This window comes from Venustampulla echinocandica (assembly GCF_003357145.1).
Source record: "Venustampulla echinocandica strain BP 5553 chromosome Unknown scaffold_5, whole genome shotgun sequence".
NCBI classification, from domain to species: Eukaryota; Fungi; Ascomycota; class Leotiomycetes; order Helotiales; family Pleuroascaceae; genus Venustampulla; species Venustampulla echinocandica.
This window is the reverse complement of record NW_022474210.1, coordinates 876,515-889,524: the sequence shown is the minus strand read 5'-3', so window position 1 is coordinate 889,524 and position 13,010 is coordinate 876,515. Positions and strand designations below refer to the sequence as shown.

The 13,010-nt window shown below is 46.0% G+C and overlaps 7 protein-coding genes across 7 annotated transcripts; 2 read left to right on the top strand and 5 right to left on the bottom strand.

Annotated features, from left to right (window-relative positions):
* Positions 1 to 13: 13 nt before the first annotated feature.
* On the bottom strand, positions 14 to 1,741 carry BP5553_07214 ((Trans)glycosidase; the record flags this gene model as incomplete). The annotated part of the gene is made up of 7 exons (XM_032015837.1): positions 14 to 456; positions 539 to 657; positions 713 to 795; positions 919 to 1,161; positions 1,256 to 1,336; positions 1,426 to 1,526; positions 1,633 to 1,741. The coding sequence occupies 7 exons, from the start codon at positions 1,739 to 1,741 to the stop codon at positions 14 to 16; spliced, it is 1,179 nt and encodes a 392-aa protein (XP_031868106.1).
* A 931-nt stretch (positions 1,742 to 2,672) lies between these two features.
* On the bottom strand, positions 2,673 to 4,524 carry BP5553_07213 (uncharacterized protein; the record flags this gene model as incomplete). Its single annotated transcript, XM_032015836.1, has 10 exons — positions 2,673 to 2,924; positions 3,286 to 3,303; positions 3,363 to 3,446; positions 3,495 to 3,543; positions 3,615 to 3,751; positions 3,799 to 3,804; positions 3,861 to 4,090; positions 4,129 to 4,158; positions 4,208 to 4,283; positions 4,333 to 4,524. The coding sequence occupies 10 exons, from the start codon at positions 4,522 to 4,524 to the stop codon at positions 2,673 to 2,675; spliced, it is 1,074 nt and encodes a 357-aa protein (XP_031868105.1).
* A 787-nt stretch (positions 4,525 to 5,311) lies between these two features.
* BP5553_07212 (uncharacterized protein) lies at positions 5,312 to 8,290 on the bottom strand (the record flags this gene model as incomplete). The annotated part of the gene is made up of 5 exons (XM_032015835.1): positions 5,312 to 5,677; positions 5,733 to 5,908; positions 5,963 to 7,142; positions 7,193 to 8,035; positions 8,225 to 8,290. The coding sequence occupies 5 exons, from the start codon at positions 8,288 to 8,290 to the stop codon at positions 5,312 to 5,314; spliced, it is 2,631 nt and encodes an 876-aa protein (XP_031868104.1).
* Positions 8,291 to 8,900: 610 nt separating this feature from the next.
* Positions 8,901 to 10,164, bottom strand: BP5553_07211 (Uncharacterized protein; the record flags this gene model as incomplete). The annotated part of the gene is made up of 2 exons (XM_032015834.1): positions 8,901 to 9,990; positions 10,046 to 10,164. The coding sequence occupies 2 exons, from the start codon at positions 10,162 to 10,164 to the stop codon at positions 8,901 to 8,903; spliced, it is 1,209 nt and encodes a 402-aa protein (XP_031868103.1).
* A 243-nt stretch (positions 10,165 to 10,407) lies between these two features.
* Positions 10,408 to 10,992, top strand: BP5553_07210 (Cwf21-domain-containing protein; the record flags this gene model as incomplete). The annotated part of the gene is made up of 2 exons (XM_032015833.1): positions 10,408 to 10,637; positions 10,725 to 10,992. 2 exons carry the CDS (start codon positions 10,408 to 10,410, stop codon positions 10,990 to 10,992), a joined length of 498 nt encoding a protein of 165 aa, XP_031868102.1.
* A 265-nt stretch (positions 10,993 to 11,257) lies between these two features.
* Positions 11,258 to 12,180, bottom strand: BP5553_07209 (ClpP; the record flags this gene model as incomplete). Its single annotated transcript, XM_032015832.1, has 3 exons — positions 11,258 to 11,882; positions 11,938 to 11,953; positions 12,012 to 12,180. The coding sequence occupies 3 exons, from the start codon at positions 12,178 to 12,180 to the stop codon at positions 11,258 to 11,260; spliced, it is 810 nt and encodes a 269-aa protein (XP_031868101.1).
* A 353-nt stretch (positions 12,181 to 12,533) lies between these two features.
* On the top strand, positions 12,534 to 12,882 carry BP5553_07208 (uncharacterized protein; the record flags this gene model as incomplete). The annotated part of the gene is made up of 2 exons (XM_032015831.1): positions 12,534 to 12,563; positions 12,634 to 12,882. 2 exons carry the CDS (start codon positions 12,534 to 12,536, stop codon positions 12,880 to 12,882), a joined length of 279 nt encoding a protein of 92 aa, XP_031868100.1.
* Between the last annotated feature and the right edge of the window lie 128 nt (positions 12,883 to 13,010).

Genomic DNA, 13,010 nt, shown 5'->3' with positions numbered 1-13,010 from the left:
TCAACCTCCAAACTCATGACCCCTTAGCACTCAAAACACCCCCCTTAACACTGCTTATCCCCTCCCACTGCAGTGACTTGGGTACAAACGCCTGCATCACCTTCAACCAAACTGTATCATACAATCCAGGGCTGCCATCACTGGCCTTGCTTCCTGGTTCCAAACTGCCCCACTGTTTGCTATCCGTGCAGCAAGGACTGTTGGGTCCCCAGAAGGGGCCAGCAGCCCATGCAGTCCAGCCAATATACTCCTCGTTATCATCCATATACTGGAGGAGATCACTAATGTATCCAGCGCATTGCGTACCATTGGAGCCACCGAATTCGGTGATCATTGCCTTGAGCGAGTTCTCTTTGAGCCAGGCGGTTACAGCCGCAAGGTTGGCTGGGCCGGACTGGTTGCAGGCAGTGTGTGAACCTGAGTAGTCTACATCGAGGTACTCATGGATATCAATGGCTAACAGTAGAGTGTTAGGGGTGTCATAAATTGTGTCAAGAACAAAGAAACAGGGATCGGAAGAGGTATGTTAAGAACTTACCAGTGTTACTCATAGGATCCTTGAGGTTAAGTAACGCTTCGCTGGAAGAGGGCGAGTAGCCTTCCCAACTCTGTGTGAATGAATGTCCGCCAGTCCAAGAATTTCCTGGCGCCAGAATCCTTTGAATCAGTTAGTCAAAATATCCTACCTATTATCTCGAGGTTGAGCACTCACAATTGGTTCGCGCCCGCCTTTCTAATTGCGTCGACTGCGGCCTGATTATTGGCAAGTACCAAACTTGTTTCCATATCATGTGGCTAATTATCCAGCCTTTATCAGCACTCATTCGTCCTCGACTGCATTAATTCGTTTTGGCTTTCCCATCTCTACTACCCCACCATCCGCTAGATGAATCAAAAATATAAGGAATAAAGACATACCTCATTCATCAGACCAAAGATAACTTTCTCGTTGTCCTTGAATCTCCCTGCCAACTCCCCCCAAAACTCTCCAAACTGTGCGGTGGTCGCCGCCTTTAGATCTGCGGTATTTCCAATGACACTGCCTGTCATGGGTTGCTGAGATGGGTCGTTGTATCTCATGTAGTTGTGTGGGTCAAGGATACAATACGCTCCTTTAGTTTTAGTAATGTAATTTACGGCATCGGCAAAGTAGTCATAATGCTATTGGGAAATCCTGTTAGGTCTATTGTATGAAATAGGGAGGTGAGATTGCCTAGGAAAATGAGCAGAAAATTAGATAAATAGGAGTACTTACAGTCTCATTAAACTTCGCGCCCAGGCCATAGTCTAGAGGGCACATTCGCTCGAGGAGGAAGGCAACTCGGAATAGATTGACCTATTCGATATTTTTATTAGCACCAATACTACTTAATGCTACCATCTACTACAGTGTCCGGCAACATTAGTGCTACACGATTAACTTACCTTATTCTGATCAACAAAGACATCAACTGCACTCTTCTCGATGAATGCATAATCGACTCCAAATCGGCCAGGGAGTCCGGTTCCAACGGTCGAGGTTGCACCTATCTACCTATCAGTACTTCATCCAACAAATATTTTGAGCAATTCCATCATTGTTTCTTGAACGCTCAACTCCCTCTTGTGAAATCGTCTTAGGGGAAAACTTACTCCACGCGCCAAACTCCCCGCTACTCTCCGCCACGCCGGCATAATAGATCGTTGCTGCCGCTCTCGCAGCAAGCAGCGCCACAGCCGTAATACCTTTTAACAAGGCCATTCTTTTAGCTCAAAAGAATATAACTAATCGCACTTGATTTTTCAGATCAAAAAATATTATGAAGTGGGTTGACAGAAAGATTTCGGAGTATATCCCAGGGGTCCACTAGAGTTATATACTCCACTTCCCTTTCCAGAAATTGCCCCATATGACGCGCCATAGCCCGTTGTATTCATCCAGATTCTATAGACTAAACTAAATTATTGCAAAGTAGCCAAATGCAAGAGGCTTAGGAGCCAAGCAAAAGAAATGACGGGGCCATGGAAAGTAGCGCCCTCGCAGATCGGATATCAACATCGTATCTACCAGTTTCTGAGTTCCTGCAAGATCTCGAACACAAATTTAACACCAATCCGACTGGAGAATCTTGCACGGAGCAAGGAGCTCGCGGGCCGACACTTGAGGCTCAATAATAAACTGACGTTTCAGTCGTTGCGGGATAAAGTACCCCGCCGGAGAGCGACCCTCCGCACTCGGAATGGAAAGCCTGGTAGTCGGAAAGTCAATGTTAAGATTTATAACACTATAACGAAATGAATGTTAAAAAGGGAATAAACGAGGATAAAGAAAATTACTGTGGGTATCTACCGGAGAGCTTGCAGTACAAGGGAAAGCCAGGTGCAACTGGCTCAAATACCGTTGATGCGCTCGGAGTAGGCCGGACGAAGAGCATAATATTGAGAGTACTAGAGCACCAACATGCACAGAGGGAATAAGGAAGTTGGAGTAGTACTATCTTGGTCCTAGTCTCAGGGCAACTGGATGCATACCCTATGTGTATAATCAATCCTCGCTATAGCATACACGCCATTATGGCATCTCTCCAACACGATTTATTGTTCGCCTTTTTATTTGTTTTGGTTTTGGTCCATACCTATCGTTCTAGTGACTTACCACCCATTGAACCCCTTTCCAAAGCTCCCTAATCCAATCAGACCAATACTAACAAATAATGGACCACCAGTTGCTCCGGGGTTGCTTGGTATTCCTGAACTATTTGATATATTATTGGAATTTGCTCATCTTCTTTGCGGCAGTAGGCTGCTGCTTTTACTTGTGCTTGTTGCCGGGCTTCTGGAAGGGCTTGCTGGGCTTTTGGCAATGGCCCCTGATGTAATTGGATTGGACGCTCTATTTCCGCGCGAGGACCTATGGAAGATGCTCGCCCTTTCTGTTCGGCAATCTTTTTATCATTAGCCTCAGTGACGTAAAAATACGACACCGCGAAATAATTTGTGACTTTGCGAACAGCTCAAAAGAATAAGGATTACCTACCGAAGTTCAAGTGGCAACTGGAAGTGTTTCCAAATCTATCCCAAATTCATCGCTAAGCTGGAATCTGGATCTATTATTTTGGTTCTCTCGAGGGCCGCGGTGTCCAATACACCACTCTTTGCCGAATATCCATTGGCGGATATGGCCAAATCCATGGTTCCAAAGAGGGAATAATTCAGGAACATTAATTATCAACGTCTGCATAGGCAGTGAGACTTAAACTCTAAATGAACGATGTCAAGTAGGTGGAGAAAACTAGCAAAACCCACCATTGCAAAACATTCAACCTAATTATAAAAATTAGCCTTGGCCCTCTCCCAGAATCAGTGTGGGTATGAATACGAACTTGCTTCAAGACCAAGTCGTTGGCTTGCCACCCTGGCCGAATCCCAATCACAGTGAACATCCTATATGCAATAGCAATAAGAGTCTAGTGTCTCCATCAGCATGTTGCATTGAAGTGAGCAGGATGAATTACTGGTACCGAAAATATGGCAAGCAAGGCAACTGACAGTTTAATCGCTAGTCTTGGGAGTTGTCAGCTTAGTATCTCTAAAGTACGACGTATTCGATGCCACAAACCTTAGAGACCAGGTACCTCGGACAATTGCCGGTAGAGGTATTGTCAATAGGAGCATATTTGTGAGTACGTTCATCTAGAACCCCATCAGATGCAAACTTGCCAGGAATATCATAGAATGTCCCTACTGCTCCTGATATAATGGTACTGACGATCTTCTATATGTTAGCGTCCTGGGAATTTCTGTTCAGCTATTACTTACTGCTCGCTACACCAAGTTAGTATAATCGCATGCCGCTCCTCGGGTTGAGGTAGGGAACTCACAGCACATTCCGGAGTATTTGGTAGCACCTGCCAGTACTGCCTCAGCGGCATGCATCCCATAAATATGGCCAGCATGCCTATCACCCAAGTAATTCCTAGCAGGGCGCCCGCCACTCCAATATCCACGCGCTCGACTGGCAGGACACGAGGGAAATAAAACAGCTGGATAGCGGTTAGACCTAAGGCAGGGGCTTTGGGACCTGGGTGATAGAGTAACCCACAACGCATATCTTCATACACCAGATATATGAGATGTAGAATATATTACCAACGAGGACGACTCTGGAGCCAGTGACAGCTAAATCATTCGTTAGGAACTGCGTTTGTTCAAAAGATTGTATAATTACCGTGCTGAAGATTGTCTAGTGCGACGTTCTTGGGATGTTCCGGATCATTAACACTAAAATTTGTCCCGTGATAATACTATTATCATGAGCGTTAATTCTCCAGCAGATAGGCAAAGTGTTCGCACCACTACCGAGTTGACAGCTGTGATAACTGTATACAGGAGCATTGAATGTAGTACAATGTAATCGTCGAACAGGTACTTCTGATGATTCAGACGTCGAAAGACGATTCTCGAAATGATAACCACGAAAGATATTGTCGTTAGAGCATAAGACATGCCAAGAGCGTTGATATTCCAGCCCTCCATGGTGGGCATTTTGTCTTATGGTTGGCGCTTTGAAAACAAGGAATAATGTAGAGCCTCGATAGAAGTTTGACTTGAATTATCTTACCAAGGAGGATACTATTTGTTGACCAAGACCTTTACTTTGGAAACCGAGTAGCTTAGTGGAGCCCGGCCGTCGAAGGGAAGGTGCAGGGCGTGGTTGCTTCCTTCCCAAAATTCCCGAACCACACGGTAATAAATCAAGGAAATATATAGTGGGTGCAAGTCGGCTGGTAGGCAATGAGAATTGCGACAAACTTAGCGGGCGGATTTCCCACTGTATCAAGGGTCGTCGATTGCCATGGAAAAGAAGGTTGTTGTGCCTAGTGTCATAGACTTGGGAAGCAGTTAGATACCGTCTCTCAAAAGCATTGCCCCTCGGACTTTTCATGACCGAGAATTTAATTAGTTTAGCCAATGGGTCATATGAAGCGGCTCAAGAACAAGCAAGAATATTATATGCGTTTTAAACTGACCGGATTCCTGTACACCAGCTAAGGAGTAGGGAGACATACCAATGATATATGAAATATCATACCCATTCTTTTGCATAATTCAAAAGCTAAATTTGATAGTATATGCTTGCCCATTGTAATATAGCGTAGTGAGTGAGCGGCAGAAATCATAGGGATCTGGTCCACAAAGTTTGTGTAGCGACCCCTTTTCTTCTTTCAAGTGGTTTACTATAACACATATGCCGACATACGGGATATGACAAGGAATGCTGCTAAACATTTCTTGATATTGTTTACCCAGAGTAGTATTAACCATAATCCCCTCACCAATCATAGTTTTCATATTCGAAGTGGGCTTCGAATCCTAGCCGTTCATAGAACCCCCTGATAACGACCCAGTCAATTAACACACCCTCGATACCTCGCTCTCTCATATTTTCCATGGCCTTAATCAAAAGGGCCAATCCGAGCCCTTTTCCTCTCGTGCTCTCATCTACACCGACACATGCAATCAACCCTGTCTTCTCTTTTGCGGGCATTAAAGGTAGAAATGCAAGCTCTTGACTGATAATAGCGGAAGGAGAACACATTAACGTCCAACCAACTTGAGCACCGTTTTCGTCAAAAGCCACCATGACCTCATGATGTTGATTTGCAGCAGCCAATCGTTCATAAGCTTGTACCCAACCCTAGGAATAATATTAATACCCGGGAAAAAGGGAATAGGGGACGAAAGCAACTAACAGTGCACTTGAAGTTAGCTCTTTGTTTGGTCATGCACTCTTCTTCAAGAGCTGGCGACCATGGTGTGAACTTAAAGGGTAATTTCGAAACTCGGTCGACGACATCGGGAGGTGCAACATCAGAGGTGATATCTCTAAAGAGATCACGAGAAGTGGGACCTGTAGGACCACGAAATCCTGCAAAAGTTAAATTTGGTAACCCAGCTGCTGAGCGTAGACAAGGGAACAAACCTCTGTGCAAAAAGAACTCTTTATCCACTTGTGGAACATCAATGGGGATACCGGGCCAAAATCTCGGAAATACAGAGCCAATTCCAAATGACTCCAAACCACTTTGCCCGTGTTGAGAGGCCACTATTTTCAACTCCGCATGTGCCATTCTAACGAAGGCTGTGCCCAACCCTTTCCCCCGGAAACCCGGCAACACACCAACTACTGAAATTCTAGCGTGTCCGTCTCCAACTGAGTATGCAAGACAGAAGCCGTTGTCGTGCAGGTAGTGCTTCCAGCCTGGTTTGTATAGTATTTCAGCTAACCGCTGACGTTGGATGGGCCACTTTGTGAAGATCTCTTGCCACAGGCTCCAGATTTTGTCCACGTCCTTATCTGAACTTGTGACGGCTCTGATTCCCATATTAGGAGGAGAGCGCGTCCCAACTGGAAGAATTCCGGATGGTTTGATAGCTCCAAACATCACATCCACGGCAGATTCAAATGCCTCAACAGTTGGCTCGTATATGGTAACATAGTTTTTGACTTCTCCAACTTCGTCGAGGAAATCATAAGGATTGCACGTCGCAACAGCGATCATCTTCTTCCCAAGCCTTTTGCCTAGAGAGAGGCCGAATTCCTTCTGATACGAGCTTAAATCTGCATTCCCAGTGGCAAGAATAACGAATTCTGCTTCAGCGATGGCCTGCTCGGCTACTTGAGTAAGCGGGATTCCGTCATAGAATCGAACCTCGGTGACACTGGGATTGCGAGCTTGAAGAAGGTCGATATAATGTACAAGCGGATCAGTATCGGTAGCTGCACCTTCACCAACTTCAAAATCAAGTATTCCTCCGCCTGATGGTATCTTTGCAGGCCTAACGAAAACGATGTTTGCTGTGGGATTGGAAGTAAGTGGAATGATCCCAGGTTCAGCTCGAACTATTGTTGTGCTCTTTCCGTACACCTCGGAGGCAAGGTCGGCATGTCTTTGATTTCTAGATTTCAAATCGGTGGGTGTGAGAGTTATTGTTGCAGCTCCTGAGTCTAAATATTTTGACTTGAGGCGGTGGACTCTTTCGACTGAAGCTTGAATCCGCTCCTGGGAAAGCTCGCCTGACTTTACCGCTTGAACAACCAGTTCGATTGCTCCAACTTGCGCGGCCATGGTATGGCATATCATCGCACAGTCGGTTCCTGCCTTCGCTGTGTTAGCCAGATTCTAATACCGGGAAGGATCCATTTACAGACCTTCAAAGCCATTACGGCAGCCCTCTCGGTACCATAGGGGGCTGCCACACCCTCCATTTGCAAGCAGTCGCTAACAATCAAACCGTTATACTTCATATCCTTTCTTAAAATATTAAGTGCATCTGGATTCAGGCTTGCAGGCAGACTTTGTGACGGGTTTTCTTCTGTTGGCTTTGACTTTCCAATTCCAGGCATGGTGATATGTGCGGTCATCACAGCGTCGACTCCCTTCACAACAGCTCTTCTGAAAGGCACCAGCTCGCACGTCTCGAGCAAGTCCTTGCTTTTAGAAATCACTGGTAGCCCATAATGCGAATCGGTTGCCGTATCCCCATGCCCAGGAAAATGTTTCACGCATGGCACAACTCCACCATCTTGGAGTCCCTTGACATGCGCCGAAACAAATCTGCCGACGGTCTCGGGGTCATCTGAGGGTGACCGAACTCCAATCACTGGGTTCTTTGGCTCGGAATTGATGTCCGCTATAGGTGCATAATTCATGTTGATTCCAAACCCCTTTAGCATTTCGGCGGTAGCAAGCGCAACTTTGTATGCGTTTGCGGGGTCCTTCGTCGCACCAAGGGCCATCGCTCCTGGAAGCTGGGTTGCGATAGGTGGCTGGATACGAGTAACGAGGCCATTTTCCTGATCAATTCCGATGAAGAGATCTTGAATGTGGCCAGCAGATTTTGCAATCTCTTGGAGGGAGTTGGTGAGTTCTAATAATTGAGTCCCGCTTTGGATATTCCTCGAAAATAGAATGACTGTGCCAACTTTGTGGGTGGTGATGAGAGTTTTGATATCCTCACTCGGCGCATGGCCGTAGAAGCCAACAATGAAGAGCTCAAAATATTATTAGCTTATAGCCTTTTAATGTCGGACGAAATGTAGCATTCAGGGTTTCTCGTTCCTTGGAGCGGCTCGAATCAAAGTCAAGATATGGGCAGAAGTGGGGGCGTATTCCAAGATTGAAGCAGCAAAGACGGAACAGCTCAAAAATGACATTGCAATTTACAAAAGGCTTCTACATACCTGTCCTACTTTGGCCTTCAGCTCTTCGTCTGACCATGGAGCGGTGGTGTTGGTTATTGCCGCCATGGTGTCTGAACGGTTGAGAGCGGTTTCGGGTAGCGAAATGTTTCCCCTCACCTCAAAGTCTCGGCGAGTTCAGTAAGTTCAAGAGATGGAGTTCATGAAATACTATATGATGCCCCGTTTCCCATGGATGGCCTCAATTGGAGTATTTGTAAAATATAGTGAGTGTTATTTGCACAGGAAGGTAGGTTCTTATCAAGGACCTTCCTACCGTGATGTCTCTCCGAGATCCATTATTTGCGATGAAAGACAACCCGCTAAATTAGGCACGCAGGTATGCAACGTAGTATGAGATTTATGGAGACAAGCAAACCTATGTCTAATAAGCATTACACATTTCCGCTGACCTTATTTCGAAATCTCATTAGTATAAGGTTACTAGTCTATCAAATCTAACGCAACACTTTCTATACATCCAAATCGCTTGAAACAACAGTATGTTCTTAACACCTAGGGTCAAAGGGGTAAAGTGAGATAGTCTTTCCTACACCAAGGCCAAGTCAATCCCTCAATGTTTTAGGAATGTATAGGCACCTTAACAGGCCCTGCAAGAGGATCGTATGGCTGCTTGGGGGTGCTGTCTAGTGTATTATTTAATTTAAACCCCATGCAGCTATATATCCGTGGTTGGGATATTGCCTTCGACGGAGCCTTCGTCGTCGCTCGCATGTTGCATGTCGAGCTGCCCATTGACCATTTTCTCCCAATTTCGGGCAAAATCCATCATGCTACTCTCGCCTCCTAAACTCGCATCAACGACATCTTTTGGTAACTTATGGGCACTATATTGCGGGCTTGCAAAGCTGTATGCCTCTGGGTCATCCTTGTTCACCAGTCGAACCTCCGGCTTCCACTCTAGTTCTTCCACGCCCTCGTCCTGAGTATCCTCATCGCTAGAGAACTGTAGAGGTGGGTCTGGGGACGAATCCGGGATACCCAGAAGTGGAGGAGGAAGTCGCATCGTAAGAAGTTCTAGCCAAGAGAATAATAGCGGATCGGTGCGTGGTGCCCAAGGGTTTATATCCACAAGCCTGACTTGGTCATATGGTTCGGGAAGATAGATATCGAAGGCGAAATTTTCATCCGGGAACGTACCCTTCAACGTGCCGTCGAAATACCTTTGTATTGTGTCCCTTATTTGGTCTCTCAATGGGAACAAGAATTCAAAATGATTTAGATCCCTCTGACAAATCCCAATTAACCTCCTGCCTCTTACGAAGCATCGGAATTCGCAGGATGGGTTGACTTTGAACCATTTCCTTAAAACTAGAACGTAGTTAATATGTTGCGGCTGTTGTGGCCCATCCTCAGCGCAGTCATCAAACGCGTGCTCTAAATCGTGGTTTATAAAATCTGAGGACTTGAATAAGAGGTAGATATCGTTGGCAGTCGCACATTCCATGCTATTCTTTTTCATATTGATCCATGTCGCATCTTTGGGGGCCGACCAGTTGAGTTTAGGGGCCACGAGGCCACCAAGCTCGGTGATTGTGTCTTTGATTTGTTGGTGGATTTCAGAAAATCTAAGAGACGGGTCTGAATCTTGACTATCATCATCCCAGCCTTCACTTGTGGTATTGTCCTCGTAGTTAGAGTTCGTCGCTTGAGTCTCTGGGGGGAGGACAATGCCGTCTTCGCGAAGGTACGAGAGGAATGGGGCGGAGAGAGGAATGATTCGGGATTTCAGTGTTGAGGATCGGTATCTTTGAGCAGTGTTAGCTTTTGAATGAACAAAGATATCGGTCTGGAACAGCTTACTTCTGGTGCCAATAATCATAAGAGCAGTGAAGGATTTGCGATTTTTGGACTGGAGGAAAAGGAAGCCTCATCAGAGGTCGAACCTCTTCGGGATCTTCAATAGATTCAAAGGCGGGCATTTTTTCCTTGCTTGCGAGCAAAACGAAAGACTCTCTTGAAGTAAATGAAATGAAGAAGTTGGGATTCTAAAATATTTCAGCAAGTTCCAAGAGTCATAACAACGAGGGGCAATTGTGGCGTATCGATTAGGAAATAAGTTTACGGGTAAGGCGGCAGAATTCTTGACCGCCTTTATTTGCTATCTATCACCATCGTTCGTTCGTTCAATGAACCTCCGCAAATATCCACAACCAACTCACAACATGTCTTCGAACGTAGGACTTTCCACGCCCCGCGGTAGCGGCACATCTGGATACGTACAACGCAATCTTGCGCATTTGAAGCCTCGCGACCAGGGAAAGCCGTACTCCACCGACCTCGATAGCCTAAAGCACAGACAACGAAAACCCGATAAGGAAATCCTAGAGCATGACCGGAAACGCGATGTCGAAGTCAAGGTTTTCGAACTGAGGGATCGTTTGGAGGATGAGGGGTGCGTTTTACATTCTTTCCCTCGCCTAGTTGCCATTCTTGGCGGAATATGCTCTCCAAATGACGAGGCTAACAGTGTGTAAAATAGTGTTGATGAAGAAGAGATCGATACGCAAACAGAAGCGTTGCGGAAAAAGCTTTTGAAAGAGATGAACAGCGGAAATGGCCCAAACACCAAAGGACTGAAAATGCATCAAGTTCACGAATTGGCCGAGGCGAAAATCAAGCAAGATGACAGATTCAGAAGTGCGCTTGGGATTAGTCGACACTACGAGGAAGGGAGTCACTGGAAAAAGGATGAGGAGAGGAGAATGGCGAAATTGGAGAAGGAAAGTAAAGAGGCCGATGGAAAGTAAAAACCGGAGGTTCATGGAGTACAGGTTTGGGTTATGCTGGTCATGGTGGAGTTCTGGCTCGAGGAGTCTATTCAGACATGGGACAACCATCTACGATGTTGGATTTCCCAGGGAAATGGAGTTTTAGTGCGGCGTGAAACATAACTTCTCTCACATGGTGTGCTTTATCGGCAGTCCATGTAAATGGAGGATGCGATCAGGCCCAATCAATACAAGGTGCGGACTAACACCAAATGGCGTTTCATAATATATCAATCTAAATTATTCACAGCTTATGTCTCTTCTCTCCGCTGGCAATTTTCCTGAACTCCTCCTGGGGGATTCCTGCGGCAAACCTTTCGAGCCCTCCAAACACCTCTGCCACGTTTTGCGTGTCCAAAATTTCTCTCTCGGGCTTTCTGATTAAGGCCTTGATCTTCACCAGACTGTCACCATTCAAATGATCACCGAGTCTGCTCCCGATCTCCTCAAACACCAGCTTCCGGAACTTCTCGTCCTCTCCCTTTTTGCAGTCGAATATCTTATTCACAAAGCCGACATGGAGTAATTCCTCGGAAGTTATCCGTTTGCTCATGATGAGAGCTTCGTTGGCTTTGCTGATCCCTAACCGTGTGACAAAAGCTCGAGACGCACCGCCTTCGGCAACGAGCCCAAGGCTGGAGAAGGGAGTCAGGAGAAAGGTGTGGGGGACACAATAGATAAAATCTGCGAAGGCGATCAAGGCAGCAGACAGACCAATTGCGGGCCCGTTCAATGCGACAACGAGGATTTTGGGATGGGTGTAGAAGGCTTGGGTTATGTTGAGGTTATTAGACACGAAGTTTTTGAGCCAGTGCCTCTTTAAGTCTGTCCCATCTGGCTGTGATTTACTGATTGACACGTCTGCGCCTCTAGATTGATTCTTAATAACTGCTTCATGAATGGATCATATGTTGTTCGACTTACGCAGAGAAATATCGACCTGGTAAGTATCATGTCAGTTAGGAACATTATTCGCCGAATGGATGATATCAATGTACCTTTTCCCGTCAAAACTGTAACATACACCTCATCGTGTAGAGCGATCTCCCTCATATATGTTGCAAGTTGATAATACCCATCTTGGTTCAAAGCATTGAGCTGCTTATCGTTGTCAATCGTGATCACGGCGACCTTGCCCTTGTACTCGACTGATACTACTTCTGCCATTTTGATTCTTTATATCTCTGACTGCTTCGGGTAAATTAAATATAATCAAGAAAGTTAAAGACGCGGTATAAAGGGAAGAGAGTTAATCTGGGGAAGCCCCTCCTAATGTTATTTATGTCGGAAGCCGAGCCTCGGTACGATCTACGGAGTATTAAGCTCCTGCAGGGGTCATGTTCAATCCTTGTCCAAATGGCTGTATTAGTCACGTGAGGATAATCGAACGACTTTCATCTGGTCAACAATTCACAAAAGTTCGCATTTAATGCTATTAGTCTTCTACCTTACGACACAAGGGCTCCGGCATCTATAATTCTCGGCGGCAATCTCTCGGATCATCGCCATCCTCCGCAACGATGGGGGGACCTAACCTCGAAGTCTTCAAAGTACGTGTCTCGGGTTCTTCCTCAACCACCCCTCCACCCTCCTTCCTATTAACTAACATTGCTCCGCTAGTTTGGCATGTACATCATGTTCCCAATTGGAACGATGTACTACTATGGCACGAACTTAGACAGACGCTTCGCCGTGCCCGATTTCTGGCCGAAGCCTAACCAGACAAACCGAATTCCTTTCGAGAAGGACGAGATACATAGCGAGCTGGAGCGTTTGAGGAAGAAACGATTATTCTTGAGGGAGAAGCGACTTGAGATGGAAGCCAAAGGAGAGAGTGGGAACGAGAGTAGGAATGGAGACTCTTCGTGATGCTGAGGAGTGAACCGCTGTGTGTGACCGGAACCGGCCGACTCAATTATACAGCGATTTGATTTCCATCCTGGAATATCATCAGAGAGCACGAGATGAGATTATGCGGAAACAGAGGGCTGTTACGC